Below are 24,943 nucleotides of genomic sequence, written 5' to 3'. Positions count from 1 at the left end.
TGTTTTAAAACCTGACGGAAAATCAGTGCGACTGTGTGGGGATTTCAAAGTAACCTTAAACCGAGTCTTGAAAAATTCGGAGCATTATCCACTCCCTACATCAGAAGATATTTTCACAAAACTTTCAGGTGGGAAAATATTTTCAAAAATTGATTTGACTTCAGCCTATTTGCAGTTAGGTGTAGGCGAAAAATCGCAACCATTCTTAACGGTAAACACCCACAAAGGTCTTTTCAGGTACAAAAGACTACCCTTTGGGATTACGAGTGCACCTTTTCAGTTCCAAGCGGTCATGGACCGGATCATAAAAGGATTAAATAGTACATACTGTTTTCTGGATGATATTTTGATTGTAGGCCACAACATGCAAGATGCAGTAAACAAAACCGAAGCTCTTCTAGTGCGACTTAAAGAATTCGGTATCAAGGCTAACTACCAGAAAAGTGAGTTCCTTAAACCCAGTTTGAATTTCCTTGGACATAGGATTGATGAGTTCGGAATACACCCTACCGATAAACTAGTTAAAGCTATTTTGGATGCACCCGAACCTACCGATGTTACCCAGCTAAGAGCCTATCTAGGCCTATTGAATTTTTATGGGCGTTTTCTCCCTAACCTATCCACGGTGTTATACCCGTTGCATCAGTTGCTTCATAAAGCCAAACCCTGGCAATGGAATTCAGAATGTTCAAAAGCTTTTAATGAGAGTAAACTGCTTTTAACTCAAAGTAATGTTTTGGTACCTTATGATCCAAAGTTGAAAATCCAAGTGACATGCGATGCAAGCCCTTATGGGATCGCCAGTGTTATGTCTCACACTATGCCGGACGGATCTGTCCGACCAGTTGCGTATGCTTCTCGAAGTCTTACAAAATCCGAAATGAACTATGCTCAGTTAGATAAAGAAGCCCTTGCTATCATATTCGGAGTAAAGAAATTTCACAAATATATTTTTGGTCGATCATTCACATTGATTACGGATCATGCCCCTCTAACAGCACTCCTAGGAGAGAAAAAGGGTATCCCAGTTCTTGCAGCTGCCCGCATGCAACGTTGGGCAATAATTTTGTCTGCGTATGACTACCACATCATCTATCGTAAAGGTTCTGAAATTGTAGAAGCTGACGCTCTTACACGTCTTCCTAAGAAACTCGACCCAAACTCTGAAGATATTTTAGTTATTCAGTTTTTTTGCTCCATTTCCAGAACTACCTCTCACAGCAAAAGAAATAAGTCTTGCAACCCGAAGAGATCCGTTGTTTTCTAAAGTCTTAGATTTGACACTTCAAGGCTGGCCTACACATTTAGATAAGGATGAGCCATTAAGAGCTTTCTTTCTGAGAAAGAACGAACTTTCAGTTGAAAATGGTTGTATTCTTTGGGGAAATCGAGTCCTCATTCCTACTAAATTTCAAAAACACCTCTTAGACATGTTACATGAAGAACATCCTGGTGTTTGCAAAATGAAAGCTTTGGCCAGAAGTTTTGTGTGGTGGCCTAAAATTGATGACCAAATTGAAAATGTTGTTAAAACTTGTGAGATTTGTCAAATGACCCGTAAATCTGCCCCTAAGCTGCCTCTACAGCCGTGGCAGTGGCCTTCAAAGAAATGGCAGCGTGTGCACCTAGATTTCGCTCAGAAGGATGGTGTTTATTTTCTGATACTAGTGGACAGTTTCTCTAAATGGGTCGAAGTATACCAAATGAATGGTACCAACGCCTCAAAAACTATTGAAAAATTACGTACATGCTTTGCCGCATACGGAGTTCCGGAGAACATCATCACAGACGGAGGACCGCCTTTTAGGTCAGAAGAATTTGAAAGTTTTTTGAGATTCAATGGAATTAATCACATTTTCTCCCCTCCATATCATCCGGCGAGTAACGGCCAAGCAGAGTCTATGGTGGGTACTTTTAAAACATCTCTCTTAAAGCAAGTACTCCAAGACAACCTCAAGGGCCGAAATCGGACTTTGCAGCACAAACTGGATTGTTTCATGTTCGCTTACCGTAACACACCTCACTCAATCACTGGTAGAACACCTTCAGAACTATTTTTGGGTTTTCAGCCTAGAACCAGATTCACTCTGCTAAAACCAGATTTCAAAAGCAACATGGAGAGCAAGAAACAGAAAATAAAAGAATCCAGTGACCAACATAGAGGAAAATGGAGGTCGTTCACACTAGGACAGGAAGTCTGGGTCAAAAGTATCCGTAACGAAGAAACAAGATGGATGCCGGGAGTTATTATCAAGTGTATCAGTCCTGTGACTTACATTGTTAGCGTAAGGGGACAGAAACGGTTTGTACATGCCGATCATTTGAAAGAGTTGGAAGGTGAATTGCCCATTATGAGAAGAGAAGAACCAGAAATCACTCCTCCACGACCCTTACCAGTGCTATCACCAAGCAAAAGTCTGGTCGAACCTCCTATACATGTTGATCAATCACAGAGTCCCACGAGGAGATCACCACCACCTCGGAAATAATTACCACCTCAGAAATCTCCATCACCTCGGAAATCTCCATTACCTTAAGGAAGTATAACTCACGAACAAGAACCCCTGCGGAGGTCCAAAAGGATGATAATGGCCCCGCAGAAACTTAATCTTTAGTAGACAAGAGAACAAGTTCGCAGCAAGATTAAGTTAATTTTATTTTACATTTGACAAACAATGAATTTTATTTTGAAATGAAGATGCTGCGAACATTTATAAAAGAAGAGTTATTTTATTTTATTTTCAAGAAGAGTTTTAAGTTTTTTTTTAAAGGGGAAAGGAGTGTTGTATATTAAATCATAAATAATAATTATCAATACGAAGTCACTGCAAGTTATATTCAATGCTTAATGCTTACTAAGAAAGAAACAGGAAATACATGCTAAAGCTCAAAGGTCAAAGGCTGAAGACCAAGAACTGGAGAGGATTCACTTCACTTCTGTATGAACTGTGAGTATAGCAAGAGAGTAAAATGTGCATTTGTTAGGGTTAATATTTTTCCCCTAAAAATATACAATACTAGGAATATTTGGTTATCTGAGCTTTCCTTTATTATTGGTCCAAGTTATTATCCTAGATTAATTTAAATGAATCATTAAACATTTATCTAAACAATTAGGAATTGAGGATAATGTTTGGTAAGGATTATTGAAATTCTAACAATGCAGAGAAAGATATATGCAGAGAAAGAAGTGAAATTGCTTTGAGCGATATTTGAAATGTAGGGACTCCTTCCAACTTTTATAATTTCTTAAGTTTTATGGTCGTGTCAGAAAAGGGTTTGTTTCTGTTATACTAGTGGATCATTATTTATTATTATTTGTGTTTTGGTTTTAGCGAATTTCCCATATAGGGAATGAGCTAAGCTATTACCGTAGTAGGTACTCATAGTAAGACCTGGACGCGGGAACGATTTCTTTTTCGTTTTGAGGTCTCTAGAGGCCAAAAACACCATCCGTTCAAATTCATACATATATTTATTTATTTACTAGCTGTGTACCCGTTCTACGCACGGGGATCTTATAGTATTCAGTTGAATAAAGAACAGCAGTTGCATGTTTTCAGATATACTGGCCAAACTATTATACATAACTTCATTTTATGTTGTATGTTGTTCCGGATCGGTATGACAATCAATAAAAGGTTAAATTACCTGTGTCCGCCGGTCGATCCTAATGTATCCTATTACAGAAGATGCATTTCGGCGAAATTAAATAGCCATCATCAGTCCTAATATAAGGTTTTGAGCTTCCCCATTAGGTGCGCCTTGGAGTTTTTGAAACACATACACGAACTGTACACTTATACACATGAGAAAAAAAATAAATACACGGTATAGTCCAGGAGCTGAGGGGTTTGAGCAATATATTATTACGAATACATATGGTTTAAAATGTAAAAAAAGGCCTCCAAACGCTTTGGGGTTCGTCCGATAGGTTGCGTCATAATTGCTGCGCAGTGCTGCTGATATCGGCACAACTGTTAATCCCCCCAAAGATCATTGCCTTCCAACTCAGTGATATCGGGGTTGTGAAAGTATTTGTACAGTTGAAAGACTACTGACATTTATTTTATACACTGTTTTATTCATACAAATAACATACTTTTATAACTTTTAATAGTTATTTAAATATTTTAAATGTCAATATATTTTATTTTAAGTTCCTTACGTTTTTTTTTAAATTGCGTGTGGCTGGTTTTTATATACGTTTGTTCTTAGTGACTAGTGGATTAGGCAATTTTAAAGTAAAATTTCACCAACTTACAAAAGTTAGGTACCTATTGCAATTCAACAATAACATGAACAACCAGTGTAATTGTTATGGATAGAATGAAGAGATTTACCGTATTTTTATTATAAGGTTCTTTTGTATTTATGTTTTTTTTTATTTAATATAACTGTATTTAATAAGAATCTGTTACATAATCATATCGTAATAACCTACATTATAATTAAAATTGGATTTGTAGTGGTAGTCTGTAGTATTATGCATTTGATTGCGGCGAAACCCCAAGTATTTATTATACGTAGTTTGGAGGCCGTGTTTTACATTTTAAACCATATGTATTCGTAATATTTTTTTTTCTTATAAGAAAATGCATCTGGTTAATATTTAGCCACGTAATTAAGTAAATAACCAAATTTAGTACAAAATATCTAAAGAAGCTTGAAAATCACCCCAATCACCTGGCTCTAAACCTTTTGGACAACAGTATCAGTATATACATGCTGAAAAGGATTCATGTCTTGGACCTAAGCTCACGTTTTGTTTGAACAATTTAATTTTCCCCTGTTTATTTACTTATTTATTTTTTCATTGAAATATTTTTAAGTTAGATCTGCCAATGGACAGAGACTAACTAACGTTTTATAAATAACTGTTATTGTATTTGCTGAATGTTCAAAAAATGAACAGATTGTAAATAAAATTGTGATAAAAAAAACTATTATTCATCAACAATCCATATGATTTTTGAAGAAAATAGCTGTAGTATAATGTAGATTTTGTTAAACTTATTAGATATTGTTATAACTTTTTTATTAGTTAAAATACAACTTTTTACCCAATAACCTTTCCTATTGGCCATATTTTTTGGATTAAAACTACGTTTTAACCGATGTCCCATCTCGTACCGTTATCGAGCTACAGTCGTTTCAATGCATAGCGCGTTCCGCCATCTTTGCCCCCCTCCCCCCAAGTTCTCAACCACCTGAAAAGTAGGCGACATGCGTATTTTTTATCACCACAGTCCATATTACAACTATCAGCAAAGATATTTGATATTACTTCTTTGCGACACTCACAAATTAATTCTACTTACGGTAAAAAAAAACTACACGAAAAATCCACTTTTACATATTTTATACAATAACTTGTTTATTTATAGAGATACGACCTCGGGCCCAATAACCATTATTGTAGTCCACATTTTTAGAATTACAACGACGTTTTAACCGATGTTCTATCTTTTACCGTTTCCGAAATATCAGCGTTTAAACGCATAGCGCAAATCGCCATGTTTGCCCCCTCCCCCCCACCATATTGACCACTTTTGAAATAAGCGACATACGTAATTTTGATCACCACAGTCCATATTACAATAATCAGCAATAACATTGCGTACTACTTTCGTGCATGCTCAAGCCCCCTCAGCTCCTGGACTAGTAGGCCTACCGGTACTTTTATTTTTACTATGACGCGCGTCGGTCGTGTGCCGAGTTTCGACTGAAAACGCTAATTTAAAAAATGAAAGTTTCCCAGCCGTATACAACACACTGATTCAAGCTTCAACAATTTTATACACAAAGAATCTATATTTTCATTTACCTTTACCCTACAAATTATTGCACTTTGCGTACAATTAAATCCGCAATGTAAGGAAAAAAGTTTTTAATCTTAATTGGTTTGGATTTGCTTTCAAAACGTAATTGGAAATGGTTGTGGTATTTGTAAACAACATTCAATGTAAACATATCAGTGACAGCTAGAAGAAATAATCTTGATTCCCATTTTCGACCCAAAAACATAAAATTTAGCAATTTCTTTCCAAACCATTTTGTAGAGCTTAAAAAAAAACAAATAATTTAGTATATTGAAGTGTTATTATGCACCTAATGGTTACTGTACGGAGAAAATAAAAAAAATGTAAATTTAAAATCCCCATGTTATTTTTATGGAGAACAAGTAAACTGTTGTAGTTTGCTTGTTTATGAACATATTTTGATCAAATTTGGAAAATGTTTTTATTTCTTACTAAGTATTAACATTTAAAAAAAACCCAGCCCAGCTTTACCCTCCCTGATGCAGCAAACCTAAGTACTTGCTAAACTAATTCTAAATAGGAAATAATTGTTATATTTTTAAGTAGACATTTTAGTTTCCAATCAGGCAAATGGAAATTCGCTTAGTCTGCAGGTTTGCTGTGGCGGGGGTATTACAAATATGTATTTGTTCAATCGTATTATTAGTGAAACCTTCAGTTAAATAAATTACAAATGTTTAGAATCATTACTTCTTGTAACATACAAAATAGCAACAAGGAATAAATGGAGCTATATAAAGTACTGAAACATCATAGACGAGTGCTGAATTTCTAAATTAAAAGGGGATTGCACATTTTGAAGAACAAAGGTTGACCGGTCTATGATGTTGCTGACACTGAGCTGTAGGAGAGGAAACTTGGCATAAATTTACAACTCCGGCATGAAGACATTTAGGATTGAGGATTAAATTTAACAAGAGGAGAAAATTAAGAGCTGAAGTAGAAGAGGTTTATCTAAAAGTAAGAGCACTGTTGCAGCCATTCTTTACACTGACCAAACTATAGTTGGTCAAAAAACACCTTACAAAGAGAATGAATTGATTTGAAAGCTATTTTCAAAGAAAGAAAATTACAGATGAAAAGGCCAAACTAAGTAGGGTAATTAAAAGGCAAAAAGGCATTTAGATATACCTAATTAAACTGTCTCCACATAATAGCTAAAAAACTTAAGTTTACCTTAGAAGCTGAAGAAGACAACACAATAAATTTCTTAGATATTTCCATTAGTAAAATGAACACAGATTTTAGTATACAATTTACAGGAAACCGTCCAATTTTTCAGTCTGTAGACCATTCATACGACCTCATATCATCCACACTCACAAAAATAGCAGCTTTCAACTCATAAGCTTTTCACGGTCCCTCACAAATTACAACATACTAGTGGAACCCCGTCGAAATCGACGGTTAATCTTGAGGTTTTATGTAAATTCAGCTAACTGCGTTGGATAGAGTGAAGTCATTAAAATCTTAGTTATATGAAGGGAGGATAAGCAATAATAAGTATGACGATTGTGTTCCCTAAAAAACGTGATTGATGAATTCGTTTAACACAATATTTCCTACCTTTCTTTTTATCGGCTTTAGGTTGCCCAAAAGATTTTTTAGGAGTCTTATAATTGTTTGTTCATGAGTTTGTTCCATACCAAAGCCACTTTCACTATATGGGAGAATGAGTTCATATAATTAGTCTATCATGTTACGGAAAGCGTCAATATTTATTACTAACCACTAATTCCATCTGCTTTAGGAAAATCATTCAGATTGTATCCGATTTATAAGTAAATCTTCATCTTTTTTTTGATAAAAATATCTGATTCTCCAGAAAGCAGTAACATTCTTACTTCGATCTCAGCAATTTTAAATCCTTCTCTTGCCACATCGACCCATGTATGTAATCATCCTGTTCTTACTTGATAATTCATTAACTTATGGGGTAGTTTTGCCTTGGCCATATAGATCACATAAATTTAAACATTTTTGTTTTTTCTGCCCCTGAGCTATAAGACTTAATAAATGGTTTTAAGTTACCTTTGTCAGTAGCTCAAATGGTCGTTAAAATTCTACAACCAGGTTTCGATGCTGAGTTGCACCATGATCACGTAAGTCAGCAGGATAACTTCTTGCTCACATGTCGGTCAAGTTGACGTCGTTAAAAGGTTTATAAAAACAATACATTACGTAAAAAACACATACATTTAAACACGAACAAGTACAAAACATATTACGAACGAGATCAATCTATCGAACGGGCCCGTCACGGTTATCGGCGGCAGGAGGACTGGAGACGGCACCGTGTGCGGTGATGTGACCTTGAAGTTACTGATAACCGAGATAGTGGGCTCGTCCTTTGGGCTTCCTCCCCCGTAGATGAACTCGTCCGGTGGGTTTGGGATTCCAATAGTTCCAATAGTCCAATAGTTCGCACCTTATATTTAACAAAATATTGGAATCCCAAACCCACCGGACGAGTTCATCTACGGGGGAGGAAGCCCAAAGGACGAGTCCACTATCTCGGTTATCAGTAACTTCAAGGTCACATCACCGCACACGGTGCCGTCTCCAGTCCTCCTGCCGCCGATAACCGTGACGGGCCCGTTCGATAGATTGATCTCGTTCGTAATATGTTTTGTACTTGTTCGTGTTTAAATGTATGTGTTTTTTACGTAATGTATTGTTTTTATAAACCTTTTAACGACGTCAACTTGACCGACATGTGAGCAAGAAGTTATCCTGCTGACTTACGTGATCATGGTGCAACTCAGCATCGAAACCTGGTTGTAGAATTTTAACGACCATTTGAGCTACTGACAAAGGTAACTTAAAACCATTTATTAGATCACATAAAGCTGTGCATGTATTTCGTGGATTGGAATGAACCATAATTGTAGGAAATTTTATCACAAATCTTGAACATTTGCGGAACCAATTCCATAACCTAGTCCAGCATTGGTAACAAATTATGCAAATGCGATGAGATGTGATGACACTGTTGTGTTTCCGAATGTTTTGTATGTAGTGAGGTTTAGATGCGTTGTTCAACCTAGCTACATGTGTACATCAAAGTAAAAACTGTGTACACATTTTTTTAAATACCTGAATTGACATTAGTTCACCTACTTTACCAAAACCATAGACTCCGTAGTTAGTCTATTCCAAAACTTGAACACAGCTCTCATCCTCAACGTACTCATCTATGACACAATTTTCAACCCGATTATCAAAAACTGTTATACCAATAAATGAATCTCAGGTGTTCCTTCTTGAATTTAAAAATAAATGGTGATTGAAAGTAGGAAAAAAGGCAAGTGCCAACCTTACAATATGTATAAGCTAACCCGATAAGGAATAGTTATATGTTCCTTTGAAATTGTCACACTTATTTCATAATTTAAAATTTTCTAAGTGCAATAAAGCATAGATTTTTGAACAAAACATTTCAAACGTATCATAAATTCATCATTTTGATGAAACTATAAAAAAATTGCCATGCAGTGGAGAATCCATTTAAAATCATAAATAATAATGTAAACATTTAATTTTGACAGTTTCAGTAAACCTTTGAATACAATTTTAATATTAACAGCTGGTTCATTAAAAGTAGTGTAAAATTATCCATATGGTTGAAATGTAAACAAAATTACAGAGTGAACTTTAAAGGCCTCTGGGGCAGAGCCCCAAGGAAATTTACATTGTTTCTCTTTTGAGGGCTCACCTACAGACCAATACCTTTCTTTAGACACCCCTGCCAAGTTTCTACACCCAGCCGTTCTCTCAAATTAGCTGTGACAAAAACCTCGTTTTCCTCCATAAGAATAACATGGGATGGGAATTTAAAGGCCACTGGGGCAGAGCCCCGAGGGAATTCTCCATGTTTCTCTTTTGATGGCTCATCTACAGACCAGGACCTTTCTTTAGACACCTCTACCGAGTTTCTACGCCCAGCCGTTCTCTCAAAATAGCTGTCACAAAGAAAAACAGTTTCAAATTAATATATAGATAATACAATATAATCAAGCATATAGCCACATATAATGGCTGCAATAGCGGGCTTGTAGACAAACTTATTACCAAACACCATAATAGAGAGGTCAAACTAAAGGACAAGCGTAAGAAGTATGTTTTTGTTGAATATTCCCGCACGCTACAGAATTCCCTATCCAAAGAGCTTCATAGGCAGATAATAGAATTAACATCCAAAATTACAAACCGTCCTCGAAACAACCTGTCACAAACAGAACAAGAGATAAAATCTAAGGACAAGAGTATACACAATTAAATGCCAAGACAGTATGTGGGGCAAACAGGTGATGGGTTCTATTCTAGTTACGTCAAACACAGACCTATAAACCATGATTGGTCAAAAAAAATTTAGTGTGTGCCCAGCATTTAATCGTCCAAAACCATGATAACAGCTACATCTTGAGCAAGTGAGTCACTTGCTCCAGATGTAGCTGTTATCATAGTGACATGTTAGCAGATGAACTAAATCAAATAAGTGCATCTGCTAACATGGCTGTGGTTGCACTTTCCTTTTTCAGGAAGAATAAATACAATCAAAAGTCTAATTTATTATAGTCAATAAGATGATATTATTACAGTACTATGGTTTTGTCCCAAACAAGAAAGTGGCAGACGTTTTGATACATTTTTAAGCAATATATGAAAGGATGAGCAATATTGGGTTGAGTAAAATTGTTAATACACTAGATAATTATATTGTATACACTATAATTAACCTATATTGTATACACTATATATTTTATAAATCACTAGTCAGTATTTACACACCTACATTAGACTCGGAGGATGAGCATGAGGATAAAGACCAATTTTATACTCTTCTAGATGAGCTGGTGGGAAAGTTACACCATGCTTAGATTTAATAATCATCCTAGGTGGTGGTGTTGGGAATGAAAGTAGAAAGGGAGTAAACCAGAAATTAGGGATGACAACCTACACATGGATATGTATAATAATAAATACAGAATGTCCACAAAAGGATAAATCAAATCTACGGCTTAATTACCAAGGGTCGTTGAAAAGTCAAGTATGGCTAGATTTAAAGCTTGTGTTTTTAAGTTATTTTTGGTTCATCAGCTGTTCCATTGTTGTTAGCATGTTTGAAAATATTAAGTTGCAGAGAGGTGCACTTGAAAGCACAGTGCAATATCTAATGAAATGCACCACAATGTGCGGTCAGAGTTGGTAAACTGACTCAACATTGGTTCTTCAAGCATATAACGGAGAACATGTAGAAGATAGGCAGTGAATCCATGGTAGAAAAAACTTATTAAGTTAAGGAAAAGATTTAGGGGTGTGCGAGCGGCTTGATTTTTGTGCTGAGCCGAGCCGAGCCTGCAAGCTCAAGGACAAAGTTGGAAAATCGAGTTCGAGACGAGCTTTTTACGATCAGGTTTGTAAAATGTGTCTGCAAAATACGCGTGGTCAATAGATTTATGATTTTGTCACGATCGCGGAAGACTATGATGACGTTTTCCTGACCGTGGGAGACGACGATAATGTCTACGATTTGCGGGAGAAGTTCAAGATTTTGCCGCATCACTACGATCACTAAGATTTTGCGGGAGACGACGATAATGTCAATCGCGATCAAGATATCATGCCGCTGATGATAATGATTTTGTGAACGATAAGAGATATTCAGGCTTTTGCTGCTATCGCGGGAGATAATTATGATGACGTTTCTGATACTGCGGGATATGTTGGGGATTTTACCGTGATCACAGAAGACGATGATATTTTTGAGACCCAGTGGCGTAGATAGACTCTTGTCATGGGGGGGATACAGGGAGGGGGGGGATCTGGAATACCTCCCCCTGAAAATTTGAGAAAAATAACTTTTTATTACATTTATTTTTAAGTACTTAGGCTAGGCTTTTCGTTATATGATATAATTTTAACGTTATGTTTCTCTATCCTTTAACACTGAATATTTTGATTAATATGTTTACGCCACACTACACTATTTTGATGAACTTCCCACGCAAGGATTTAATACTTTAATACTTTTTAGTGAAATGGCGACCATACAAAGAAGGTATTTTAAGCCAAGTATGAATGGAGATGAGTGTAGGATGAGTGGCACGATGTTGTAGCCTTGTTAGTGACTAAGGTCGACATATTCCTTAGACACAGCTGTTAATTAATAGCCCAAACAGCTAATGGCAACCAAGGGACCTACAGTTTTATAGTGGAATCCGAACCACATTTTTGCCTTTGGTATTTAAGAATTGGTCTAATTATCATGATAGTACTGCGGATAGTCGTAGTACTCACTCGTGCGGACGTTAATCCACACTAGGGAGTATCGCGTCCACAGTGCATGCCTATAAATATCCACAATTGGTGACCTCCTAGTAGCTGGATTACCGAACGACGCCACCCGTCCCAGTCCCCCAGAAAACAGCGCTGTTTGCCGCCAACTTAATCAAATGGGGTTTCAATGCGTACTACTGTACTGTAATGAGTTTTATCGGTCACCAATCAGCTTATTATACTGTATTTGCGTGGCAGTGAGTGTTTTTAAACAAAAACATAACCTCTCTAAGAGATTATGACTAGTGATTTTTGGTCTTTTAGTTGGTGGTCATATATAAAGATTCATAAAGATTTAGTAGTATGGCGTAAACTATTGTACATAACTCGTCCAAAATGTGTGTACTGGACTTGTATGGTAATCCCGTACTTGACTTTGTCTCGCACGGGAACAACCACACTCGTCCGGTAAACACTTATTTTCAGAACTAGTAACGTAATATACTATAATGTGACTTGGCCTATTTAAAAAATTGTATTTCAAAGGCGAGTAATAAAAATCACTTAACTTCGTTGTCCCATTGCCACACCAGCTAACGCCTTCAAATTTTTCTTTTCGGGGCAAAAAACCCGATCAGTTTACTTCACAGACACTCGGAACCCTCATGAGACACCACGGAATACGAAAATCATAAAAACACACTGGCACAATAATTAACACCAGACGACAGATCAAGCGTAGTGTGGGTGCCGGGTTGGAGGAGGAGAGGAGGGTGTCGATGGGCGGTTGAACAAGAACGTCCGGTGACTCACGTCTGTTTGGCGCGCAAATATCCCACCCCACCACTGCTACCGGCTACCGGCATGTAGTTCATCTGTTTCCATTTATTCATCGATAATGAAAGTATACGTACAAACAAACAAGCTTAGTACAATAGGCATGAAATTTGATAAACTATATTAATTGCTCACGTTAAAAGAATTAATTTCAGGTAGGTGTAAAAGGTGAAGTGGTGACGGAAGGGGGAGGGGCGGATAGGCTGATGACCTTCCGTGACTTGTGTCTGTACTCTGTTTCGCGCGCAAAAACCATTCTTCTTTCACTGGAATTGCAGTTTATTTACGATTTATTGATATTGAAAGTATACTTACGAAAACCAAGGTTAATACAATAGAAGTAAAACTAAAAAGATTCACTATTTCATTGCATACGTTAAAACATTATTTTTTAAATGTTATTACAACTTTTTTACCCATTATAGGTTGAAGGGGGGGATATATCCCCCTGATCCCCCCCCCCCTGTATCTACGCCACTGTTGAGACCTGATGATGATCATGACCTGGTGATAAAGAAAATTATAACGATATTAAGGATTATAGTCAGCACAACATTGTGATGAATGCCAATTACAGCAGATTTATGATTTATTCAATTTAATTCTGCTGTAAATCAATTCTACTATTACAAACAATTTGTTTTCAAGTCTTGCTAGGAAATGCTTTATTTTTATGAACCAGGCTTAGTAAACGTATATTAAAATAAAATTAAAATTCCGGCTTTGCTCTGGAAGTAAAGCAGGAAGCCCTGCAGTCTGTGGTTAACCTAAAGAACTATTTCAAACCATGTCCATATGTTTAGTTGTAAACTAAGTGAATTTGAGTTTGTTACAATGTCAACAGTTAGCATCAGCGCCACCGTTTCTAAAATTTAGTTTTTAACTAAACTTCATGCCCTTTCTTAACATTCCGAGACGTATTTGCACATCTACATGAAAATTCCTTTAATTTCAGACATCAAACATTAAAATCAAACCTGTCCAGTCATTATCAAGTTATGACTCCGTAAAAGAAAATTGCTTGCATATTATAATATATGTAGATTGTATAACATATAAATCAATGCACAACCAAAATCAATATAAAAACGAAAACCAATTATTAGTCGAAATAAGTAAAGATTAAAATCAACCAAGAAAATCAAAATAAATAAATACAGTACAAATTAGTTAAAATATTAGAATATTATACAGTCCCTCAAATTACAGCATACAATTAATATTAGTCAAATAAACAAAGACTTTTACTTACCAGGCTGAAAAGTACAAAAAACAATTACCGCAGAAAAGTAAACAGATTTGACATAAAATAAAATAAATTTGACAACTATTATGTAGATTATAAAATTACAACATTATTTATAGGTATGCAAAATTTAGCTTCTATTGTAAAGGGAGTATGTTCACTCCCATAGCCACAATGCCCTGCTACTAGGTTTAAGATTCTGCTGATGAAGCTCCAATAGAGAATACACGAGTACTGCACTCACATCATCTCGGACAATGAACGTGTACACCCTAGTGTGGCCTGCCCCAAGTGTAATGTATCTCTCAAATTCACACATAATACCTGTGAAAATCTTCTTCGGTCCTAAGGGGAGAGTGTTTAAAACCTGATGGGAAAAATTGTTTCAGTAGGCCTATCTAAGATTTAAAGATTTCCCTTCACAAAAAGCCATATGTTAATTAAGTAAAATTAAAGATACACTTTTCAAAATCAACAGTTTTATTGTAAGAAATATCTAGGTTTAATCAAAACAGGCATCACATTTTTTACCAAACAAACTGAACCGATTCTTTGAGGGCAAAAAGGGAAAGAATAATTCATGTAAATTGAAATCAAATTTTACAAAATGTACAAGTTTTATATATTTACAAATAATGACCAGAACAGTCTGGCCAGCAGAGCAATAAAAACAATTGAATATATAGAAGAGGGCAAGAAAGTGCACAGCTGAGAAGATGCTTTACATGAGACTGATGAATCAGTAACAATTCTTCCTATCATGCAATGTTTCTTAGTCTCGACTATGTCCACATCTATTGCTCTTCCCATCAGATCGGGCTTGTTCTCCACTAATACCTGGAAAACAATGAGTGTTAAATCATCGTTTTGTTAGGAGGTGGATTAAAACTTGGAATAGGTCTTAAATAACGAAATAACTATTACTTACTTACTCTTACTTACTATATAAAAGGTGATATTGAGCAGCATCAACAATACCTGTTCTCTGTGTCTGACCTTGACTGGTCCGACCATCTCTTGTCTGTATTGGTCTCCAACAAGGACGTCTTCCTTCAGAATTACATTTGGTTGTTTTCTTCAATTGGGATTCATTATTTCGCAACCCCAGATCATCTCATTCTCCTTCTCTTTATGTTACTTACAATGTCCGTACAGATCCTTAAAATGCCTATTGATACTCAACTTCAAGATATAACTTTCATCCTATAATAATAATAATAATATCTTTATTGCCGTGAAACAAATATACAATTGCATGGCATCCGTCAACATTTAATACAGGCATAACAAGCAACAGCAAAACAAATAAATACAACAGCATAAAACAATTAATAATACGAATGATTAAAAAATTACACAGAACTTGTCATTTGATTGTTTAGAACCTCAGAGCAGCCGAACACCATCTACTCATTTGTATCAAAAAACTCACCCACAGTGTAATATTCTTTATTAATCAGATATCTTTTTAAAATCCGTTTGAACCGTTTTTCGTTCCTTTCTTTCCTTATTTGTTCAGGAAGACTATTCAAAAACCTCACCCCCGTCTGAGAGGGCAAGCTTGAGGCTGCACGGGACCTGTTTTGGGCCAACCTATATTGTTCTCTGCCTCTAGTTGAATACGAGTGAATGTCCTGGCCTTGTGTTAGGCTGCATTTAAATTTGGAAAACGTGGCAGCTTCCAAGATATACAGAGAGGCAAGAGTAAGCAGGCCTAGCTCCCTGAAGACGGCCCTACAAGACTCTCTCACCTGTAGTTTAGCCACTATTCTGAGTGCTCTCTTTTGAAGACGGAACAACCTGTGGAAGTCCGCTTCTGCACATCCACCCCAAATTGCAATTCCATAAGAAAGATGGGGGTAAATAAGGCCAAAGTAGGCCATTAGCAAGACATTTTCTGGACAAAATTTTGAGAGGACTCTTAAGGCAAAACAGCCTGAAGATATCCTCGTGCAGACGTTGTCAAGGTGGTTACTCCAAGTGAGCCCACGGTCAATGGTGACGCCCAGAAATTTAAAAGAATTGACTTGTTCAATTTGTGAGTCATCAATCATGACCGTTACAGTCTTACTTGGTGCCCGTAAAAACGGATGAAATTTGTTTTTTAGTCCAGTCAATGAATGATCCAAAAGTAGGTGTAGAGTGCGTGAGCAGGTAACTAAGCGATTCCTTCAGAAACTTGTTCAGGGGGCTTAGGGTGTTAACATACCAAAAGTCCTGACTCCTAGGTGGTGAGCCAGGGGGTGGAGGGGGGAAAAAGGGGGGGATAAAGGTACGCATTTTGGGTTTTTTGATTATATCTCGAAAACTATCAACTTTTTGTATACTATAGTAAATTATAAAATTGAAGAAGATTAAATTTTCTACAAGAAAAGTATATAATGTGTTTATTTTGGCTCAACAGATTACGAGTTATAACTTATTTAATTGATATCTTATTAAAATACTCCTTCCATAAGAAATACATGTAAATTAGTATGCGAAATGGGGCGAATCCTATCCGCCCAAAGGAAATATAACTGATATTCTGGAAATCTTGACAAAATTTCCAGTAATTTGACACTTAAATCATGAAATATTGTCAAAAATTAAAGCGAGGGTGAGCGTTTAAAAATGGGATGATTTAAGTTTTTTTTTTATATTTCCAATAAAAAACCACCAAAACTCGACATTTTGTTACCTCGCCCTCGCCTTAATTTTGGATCAATTTTAATGATTAAAGTGTCAAATTATTGGAAATTTTGTCAAGATTTCCAGAATATCATTTATATTTCCTTTGGGCGGATAGGATTCGCCCCATTTCGCATACTAATTTACATGTATTTCTTATGGAAGGAGTATTTTAATAAGATATCAATTAAATAAGTTATAACTCGTAATCTGTTGAACCAAAATAAACACATTATATACTTTTCTTGTAGAAAATTTAATCTTCTTCAATTTTATAATTTACTATAGTATACAAAAAGTTGATATTTTTCGAGATATAATCAAAAAACCCAAAATGCGTACCTTTTTCCCCCCCCTTTTTCCCCCCTCCACCCCCTGGCTCACCACCTAGGAGTCAGGACTTTTGGTATGTTAACACCCTAAGCCCCCTGAACAAGTTTCTGAAGGAATCGCTTAGTTACCTGCTCACGCACTCTACACCTCATTCCTTGACTGGACTATTTTGAGAATTTATTTTCAAATTGATGTTTTCAAAAAATTGAACACATGAATTTAGATCTACAAAAGTTTTGATTTCTAGATTTGGAAGATTGTTGGCACTGCAACAGAGAGTCGTATCATCAGCATACTGAAAATTCGCTAGATCCAGATGCTGAAGACAGATCGTTAACGTAAATTAAAAATAAAATTGGACCAAGAATGGATCCCTGCGGGACACCATACTTTAACAGAGCTGGTTTTGAAAGATGATTTGAGACCTGCACCTGTTGAGTTCTGTTTGAAAGGTAAGATTTTATCCAATTCAACGGAACACCTCGAACACCGTAGTGTTCTAATTTTGACAAGAGGATACTGTGGTCGACGCAGTCAAAAGCCTTGGTAAGATCTAGAAAGACACTGAGTGTCGGGTGATGCTTGTCCAGATTCTCAACTACCTTACTGCCAAGGCTATGCACTGCATCCACTGAACATTTCCCCCTTCTGAACCCGAATTGATCAAATGAAAAAATGTTGTGATGATTGAGGAATGCTAACAACTGAATCAAGAACAGTTTTTCAAAGATTTTGCTAAACACAGGCAAGAGAGAGATAGGACGGTAGTTGTTGGCATTGAGTGGGTCCCCCTTTTTAAAGATTGGAATAATTTTTGCCCTTTTCAGATCTTCAGGGAAACACCCACTCTTAAAAGATGCATTGACTGCTTCCGTCAATGGACGTAATATATGCTCAGACAGTTGCTTGAGAAGCCACACAGACATGCCATCGACATCTGTTGATCTCTTCGACGGTAATTGTTTTATGACAGTTGCAACTTCCTCCTCTGTTACGGGGAAAAGTCCCATAGACATAATGGGGCTATCACCTATCACTGGCTGCATATTTCTCAAGGATGTCACATTTGAAATTGCTACTTGGGAAAAATAATCATTAAGGTAGTTTGCCACAATCAAAGGTTCTGTGACTACGCCACTGTTTATTCTTACATGAATAGGTTTTTCATTTTTCTGGCCTTTTATATTGTTGATCACACCCCATGCTGATTTTGAGATATTGTCACTAGCTTTTAATTTTTTTCTAATTTCATAGGATTTCGCTGCTCTAATTAGTTTTCTATAAATTCTTTTGTAATTTTTAAAAAATATTTTGAAATTTGCATCTCTTGTTGCTTTAGCCGTAATATAGTGTCCTATGACATCGATTCCCAAGGCTACTGAAAAAGAGGTTGCCTCAAGCGTGCATATGACGTGACCCGACGACCCGGACGGTACTGCTTTAAATTCACATTTCAATTCAATTCAAATCAAATTTCTATATTCATTATTTTGTACAATATATACATTGAATAGTGTCAGGTTGTACAACAACTCAAACTAGCTAGTAACTAACTAGGATGACAATCTCATCCACTCTATGCAGGAGACTGGAAAGTTACACAGTTATTAATTATCAAAACAAAACCTAGCGCATACCGTGACAAACAGGCGAGTCACTTAAAAGAGATCTATCTGAACTCCCTGAAAGCATTTCAGATCTCAGGGTCTATTGCTGATAAAGCCATCATGACTGCTAGAAAAAAAGATTATGACCTAAAATTGAGAAATCTTCAACAAAAAGCTATATCCAACCATATTCCTCAATCACAAAATAAATCCAAAGCCTTGTGGAATGTCGTAAACTCTGAGCGTAAAACCAAACAATCACTGGAACACAAATTTCAACTAAAAATAGACGGACAGCTGGAAGAAAATCCTAAAACTATAGCAAACCATCTCAACCTCTACTTCTCTCAGATTGGCGAAAAAACCCTAACCACAAATCAACATTCAAATCACTCACCATGCATAGATTCAAACCCACGTCAATTTCAGTTTCAACCCGTAACCATCAGAGATGTAAAAGACGCCATAGCAACCTTAAAACCCAAGCTATCGTGTGGAATTGACGAGATCCCAGCTAAAGCTGTAAAACACTGTGCAAATCAACTTGTGATTCCGTTAGCAACTATCATCAATAAATCTTTTTCGCTAAGCCAGTTCCCATCCTTGCTGAAGATCTCAAAAATATACCCTAAACAAAAAAAGGCTCTGCTACAGATGTTGAAAACTACCGCCCTATTTCATTCATATCCGTATTCTCCAAGTAATTGAAAAAATTGTTCTAACCCAATTAATGGTTTTTTTTTGCAGAAGAAAAACTCATCAGCCAAAACCAACATGGATTCATTAAGGGAAGGTCCACATCAAGTGCAGTTACAAATATTGTTGAGTTCATCATCGACCAGCTAGAAGAACGCAAACATGTCTCAGCAGTAATGCTTGACTACAGCAAGGCATTTGATTGTCTGGGCCACAAGCTAATTACAAAAAACCTAGCATCCCTTGGAATTAAAGGCAGGGCGAATGCATGGTTTGCTAACTACCTTCACGGACGAACGCAGGTTGTCGAAACTCAAGAATCATCCAATGGAAGGAAGAAAACATACATATCAGAGCCACACCCGGTCAAGAGAGGAGTACCACAAGGGTCTGTGCTTGGCCCTGTCTTGTAAGTTCTATTTACAAATGACTTCCCTATCATGATCAAGGAAAACAGTACGTCTGAATGTATCATGTACGCAGACGATACTACTATCCTCTTACACAACAACAGTGCAGAACAGCTGAACACAGACTCTCTCACCACACTCACCAGAGCAAAAATCTACTGCAAACAAAATGATCTGGCCCTCAACCATACAAAAACTGTTCGAATTAATTTCAGCCGTAAAACAGAGCAAATAGCTGACCTAACAGATGTGAAAACTGTACAAAATTTCAAATTATTAGGAATTACACTAGATACTGGCCTTACCTGGAACAATCACATCGATGATCTTTGTAAGAAACTCAGCACTGGTGTATACGTGGTGAGAAGAATTAGATGGATTGGTGACTTATTATCAGCAAAAACAGCGTACCATGCTTTAATGGAGTGGCATATACAATATGGTCTTGTTGTCTGGGGTGGGACTACTGAAAGCAACCTTAACAGAGTATTGAAGCTGCAGAAAAAAGCCATACGTATACTTGCCAACCTTCAACCCTCAGGTAGCTGCAGGGAAGCTTTCAGATCGCTTGGTATTCTAACTGTTGTAAATCTTTACATCAAAGCAGTAGTCCTTCTGGTGAGTGAGTCTGATCTGTCAAAAAGCGCAAATTTTCACGCTTACAACACCAGGCGAGGAAACGACTTCATTCTGCCAGTACATCATACCACGCAGTACGCCAGAAAACCATCCTACACTGGCCGCAAAGTCCACAATAGCCTACCACCATCACTGAAGTCACTGAAGGGAAAACCGCTGAAAACACAACTTCACAAGTGGCTGATAGACAGACCTGCCTACTCCTTGAAGGAATTCCTTGAATCCGATCTGAACCATTAACTTGCAATACATTTTTCATGATATTGTTAAGCAAAAAGAAAAAAAAACTCTTGTAGCCTACTAGTTACAAGTTATATTATTGTGTTTTTATTGACACCATTGTATTATTCTTAATAATATTACAAAAAGAAGAATGATTTGATTTGATTTGATTAATGTATTCATTATGACTTTGATGGGTAGAAAAAATCTTCAAAAGAATACGGAGCACACAACTGCCACCTGTTAAATTTTTTTTTATTGTTGTTTGTTTTTCATTTATTTATTTGTAGAAGAATGGTTAACTGCATCACACGGGCTCTAGATGGATCTCAGAGAGCAGCTGGTGTTCTCTGTGATCTGTCCCGGGCCTTTGATTGCGTTGATCACGACATCCTCATTGGTGAATTTAAAAAAATTGGTATTAAAGGCAAAGAAATTAATTTATTTTCATCTTATCTTTCCAATTGGTTTCAGAGAACTAAATTAACAAAAAATAATGAAACTGTTTATTCAACTTGGGGAAATGTACCATGTGGTGTGCCTCAGGGGTCGATACTGGGCCCTAGTATGTTCATAATCTATGTTAATGACCTACCTCAAAGTCTCAAATATGGAACTCTTTCAGTATGCAGACGATACAATGGTGCTATGTACGGCACCCAGTATCGACTCCCTGCGGCACACACTCGACAGGGTAGGGAGGTACAAGCTCTCAGAGACTGGTTCCAGGTGAATGGGTTGGTTATGAATGATGATAAAACTCAGCTTATACAGTTTAGTTCTAATAATAATTAATATAAAACAGATAAAATTACAACATCAAAATCTAAAATGCCACTGCAGCAAAATGTGAATTTTTTAGGTATAACTAACTGTCAATGAAAATCTTAACTGTAAATCACAAGTTTTTAATTTGATCAAACGATTAAACCGCTATATTTTCTCTCTTCGCGCAATCAGACAAGCTGTTAACTTAAAGACTCAGCTTATAGTTTATCATGCTTATTTTTCTTCAATAATGACATATAGTATTCTGGTTTGGGGAAACTCATGCCACTCCCAACAAAATATTCAAACTTCAACAAAAAGCAATTAGAATTATTGGGCGAGTTCCTCGTAGAACTCCTTGTAAAAGTCTTTTTCAAACATTTTCAGTTTTAACATTTTATGATCACTATATTTTAGAAATTTCAAATTGGGTTAAAGACAATCTGTCCTCATTCATAACCCAACCCATTCATTCCCATCACACTAGATTTAAGAGTTATATTAAGCCTGAAACCCATAGATTAGAGAAATTTCATTTATCTCCCCAATATATAGGCCCAAAAGTTAACAATAAGTTACCACTCCGCATAAAAAATATTGATTGTAATACACAGTTCAGATCCACCCTGAAGACCTGGTTAAAAACAACATGTTATTTAAATAGGGACATTAAGTTAGATTAATAATTTAGTAAGACTTTTCTTGTTATTTCTTAGTTTTAGTATTATCCTGTATATGACTTTATGTCCTGTCGAATGATGTAATGAATAAATAAACGTCATCATCATCTCCTGCGGTCACGGAAACGTCATCGTCGTCTCTCGTGGTCACGGAAACGTTATTATCGTCTCCCGCGGTCACGGTAATGTTATCGTCATCCCCAGCGGTCACAGAAAGGTCATCGTCGTCTCCCGCGGTTTCGGAAACGTCATCGTCGTCTCCCGCGGTTTCGGAAACGTCATCGTTGTCGTCCACTATTTATTTATTTATTTATTAAACATCATCACATTACATCAATTCTCTTGACAGATGATTTGTCACAAAGTCTAATACTAATACTAGAGGTGTGCGGATATCCGAAAAATCGGGTCGGATTCGGTTCGGTTCGGATATCCGTATCCGAACCGGGTCCAAATTCGTTGTCCGACACTATCCGTTATATATCCGACTTTTTCGGATAGACAATATATTTTGACGTTTTGGACAGAAAACTAAATCTCCATAGCCACCATTAGTTTCCCAGGACAAAATTACAGCAATACGTTTCCAACAACCTAACAGCAAACGGCAAAGAAGCCGTATGATGCAATACTGATAACTAGTTTAGTCGTTATCGGCTGTTTTGCTTTACGTTTAGATTCGTCTGGAACGAACAGACATAAAGCAGAAAAGAACTACCATGGTCAAATGAAAGTCAACTCGTGCTTGTCTCGCTCCTGATACTAGGGGCGCTGCGTAATAGTTTTTTTTACAGTACTGTTTCAAAGTTGAAAAATCTAGCCTACTACTGTGATGTTACGTAAACAATAGATTTAATGTTTCCCAAAAAAATGTCAGAATAGAAACAATATAAAGGCAACACAATAGAAGGGTGGGAGGGGTTGGGCAATGACCTCGAAAGGAGCGCGGGTAGTGAGTCAAGTAGGACCGGAGGGGGAAGGGGTGGGTAAGACCTTGAAGCTATATATAGACGTGCACTACTTCCCTAAACCTAAAGGACTGGCCGGCGAGTGGTATTCCAATCACAGGACAAGATACGTTGTTTTTTGGGTATTCATTGCCCGGTTTGACTTTGGATTGTCTTACTGTGTAGAAACTTTGAATAATAAAAAATAAAGTTAGAACTAAGCACGATTTTTTAGCATTGATTGTGTACATATTAAATGATTAAACTATAGGGACCATGGATATATACAAACTTTTGAAGTGATTTTAATTTCAACATCAAAATACAATATTGCACAATCGTGATGTTTTAGGTCATTGACCTTTATTATGCATCCGGTATTGCTGATTCAGAAGAGAAGCACGTTGATAAATTATAAATTGATATTCCCGTAGTTAAAAAGAATTATTTTATAAACCTATAAAACAAAATCATAAAATCTTACATAAAGATAACAATAACGGAAATTGTAAAAAGGGTATAAAGATAACAACGTCATTCTTTCTCTTTGTTCTTCTATTTCTTGGGTTTCCCTTCTCACGCATTCAACAAGTTGCCATGGTTACTAATCACCCATGTCGTTATCAGCTTTTGTGACATAGCGCACAGCAGGGGGGTAAAACTTGACGAAAATCGGTTAATTTTTACCTATTATTTAATTACCAATGAATGTACTACTTTATTGATATTTGGTACTGTATTAATAATCGGTCAAAATGGCCGTTTTTTGTCAAATTTTACACCAAATTTATTGAAATTTCAAGGTGAATATTAATAAAACATTCATTACCAAATATTTGTATTCATTTAAAAGATTGATTTGTGGTATTGGGTTCCCCACTGAGTGCAGCCGAGCGGCACTAATGAGCGTCGACCTTCTTGGGGGTGAACAATAGACGGCTTATCAGACCCTATCAGACCCTCCCCTCCCCCGTGGTCTGGAGAAAGCTTGTAAACAAACTATTGCACAAGCGTGACTTGACATTGGGCTGCTTCAACTATAATTTTGTCAAATGAACTGTGATGTTTCAAAATCAAAAACAATAATTTGGGACCATACTGCTTAACAATAATGGACTGCAATTATTGTTGAACATACAATCCATTTTTAACAAACTAAGATTATACGATTCAAATACAATTATAAAAATGATCTTGGTATTTTACTTGGGGTAATGAAGTTATGTAGGCTAGTGTAATTCTCGGTTCATCAAGGTTCTACTCAATTATGTTTGGCAGTGAATAAGTGTAGAATGCAATTTATAAATTCAGGGATACACACCTTTTACACAGTTATAAAGTCTAATTTAATTGCCCAACATCAAATCGTGAGCTAGAGCCCATCTTAGTGCATTAGTGATGTTTTCTAAACTTGGCAAACCCACAAAATGCCACTTAAGGCCAATAATCCGTTCCAAAAACGTAAGGAAATACAATGTGAAAATAAACTTGAGATCGAACTCCTTGGCTTGTGAGAACCAGGAAACAAGATAAAACATAACCTCAAGTAGTAAACAAGCACAAACGTTTGACATCAGTCCTGCTGAGCTAAGGTGTTGTGTGAAGATTTCGGCTGCTAGTGTACTTAATTCAAGCAACCAACTTTTGAAAATGAATGTTGTGAATTGTGATTTTCAAGAGAGAGAAAACTGTGAACTTGGCTAATTTGAAATTCTATAGTTCAAAATCGTCATTTAAGTTTATTTACACAGCTTTACATTGTTTTATAGAAATACATATGCAGCTTA

At 36.5% G+C, this 24,943-nt stretch overlaps 2 protein-coding genes across 3 annotated transcripts in view; one reads left to right on the top strand and one right to left on the bottom strand.

Moving 5' to 3' along the window:
* The first annotated feature begins 1,430 nt into the window (after positions 1-1,430).
* LOC129005964 (uncharacterized protein K02A2.6-like) lies at positions 1,431-2,489 on the top strand. Its single transcript, XM_054435041.1, has one exon. It carries the CDS (start codon positions 1,431-1,433, stop codon positions 2,487-2,489), a length of 1,059 nt encoding a protein of 352 aa, XP_054291016.1.
* A 12,157-nt stretch (positions 2,490-14,646) lies between these two features.
* Positions 14,647-24,943, bottom strand: part of LOC129005977 (threonylcarbamoyladenosine tRNA methylthiotransferase-like) — a 53,831-nt gene continuing 43,534 nt past the window's right edge. Inside the window, exon 10 of one of the 2 annotated variants that reach the window (XM_054435057.1) lies at positions 14,647-15,021. In XM_054435057.1, coding sequence (XP_054291032.1) covers positions 14,803-15,021 — 219 coding nt within the window. In that variant the 3' untranslated portion in view covers positions 14,647-14,802. Of the gene's footprint in view, positions 15,022-15,301; positions 15,388-24,943 lie in introns of those variants that run through there. The other variant, XM_054435058.1, reaches the window with a different exon arrangement.

The sequence above is a fragment of the Macrosteles quadrilineatus genome, unplaced genomic scaffold (assembly GCF_028750875.1).
Source record: "Macrosteles quadrilineatus isolate MER2022 unplaced genomic scaffold, UCM_ALF_1.0 Scaffold_48__1_contigs__length_938360, whole genome shotgun sequence".
Lineage (NCBI taxonomy): Eukaryota > Metazoa > Arthropoda > Insecta > Hemiptera > Cicadellidae > Macrosteles > Macrosteles quadrilineatus.
The sequence above is the reverse complement of the archived record's forward strand: the minus strand, read 5'-3'. Positions and strand labels throughout refer to the sequence as shown.

Bases quoted from the DNA above. Each gene is read 5' to 3' on its own strand.
- LOC129005964 (XM_054435041.1), top strand. From the start codon at position 1,431: ATGTTACATGAAGAACATCCTGGTGTTTGCAAAATGAAAGCTTTGGCC.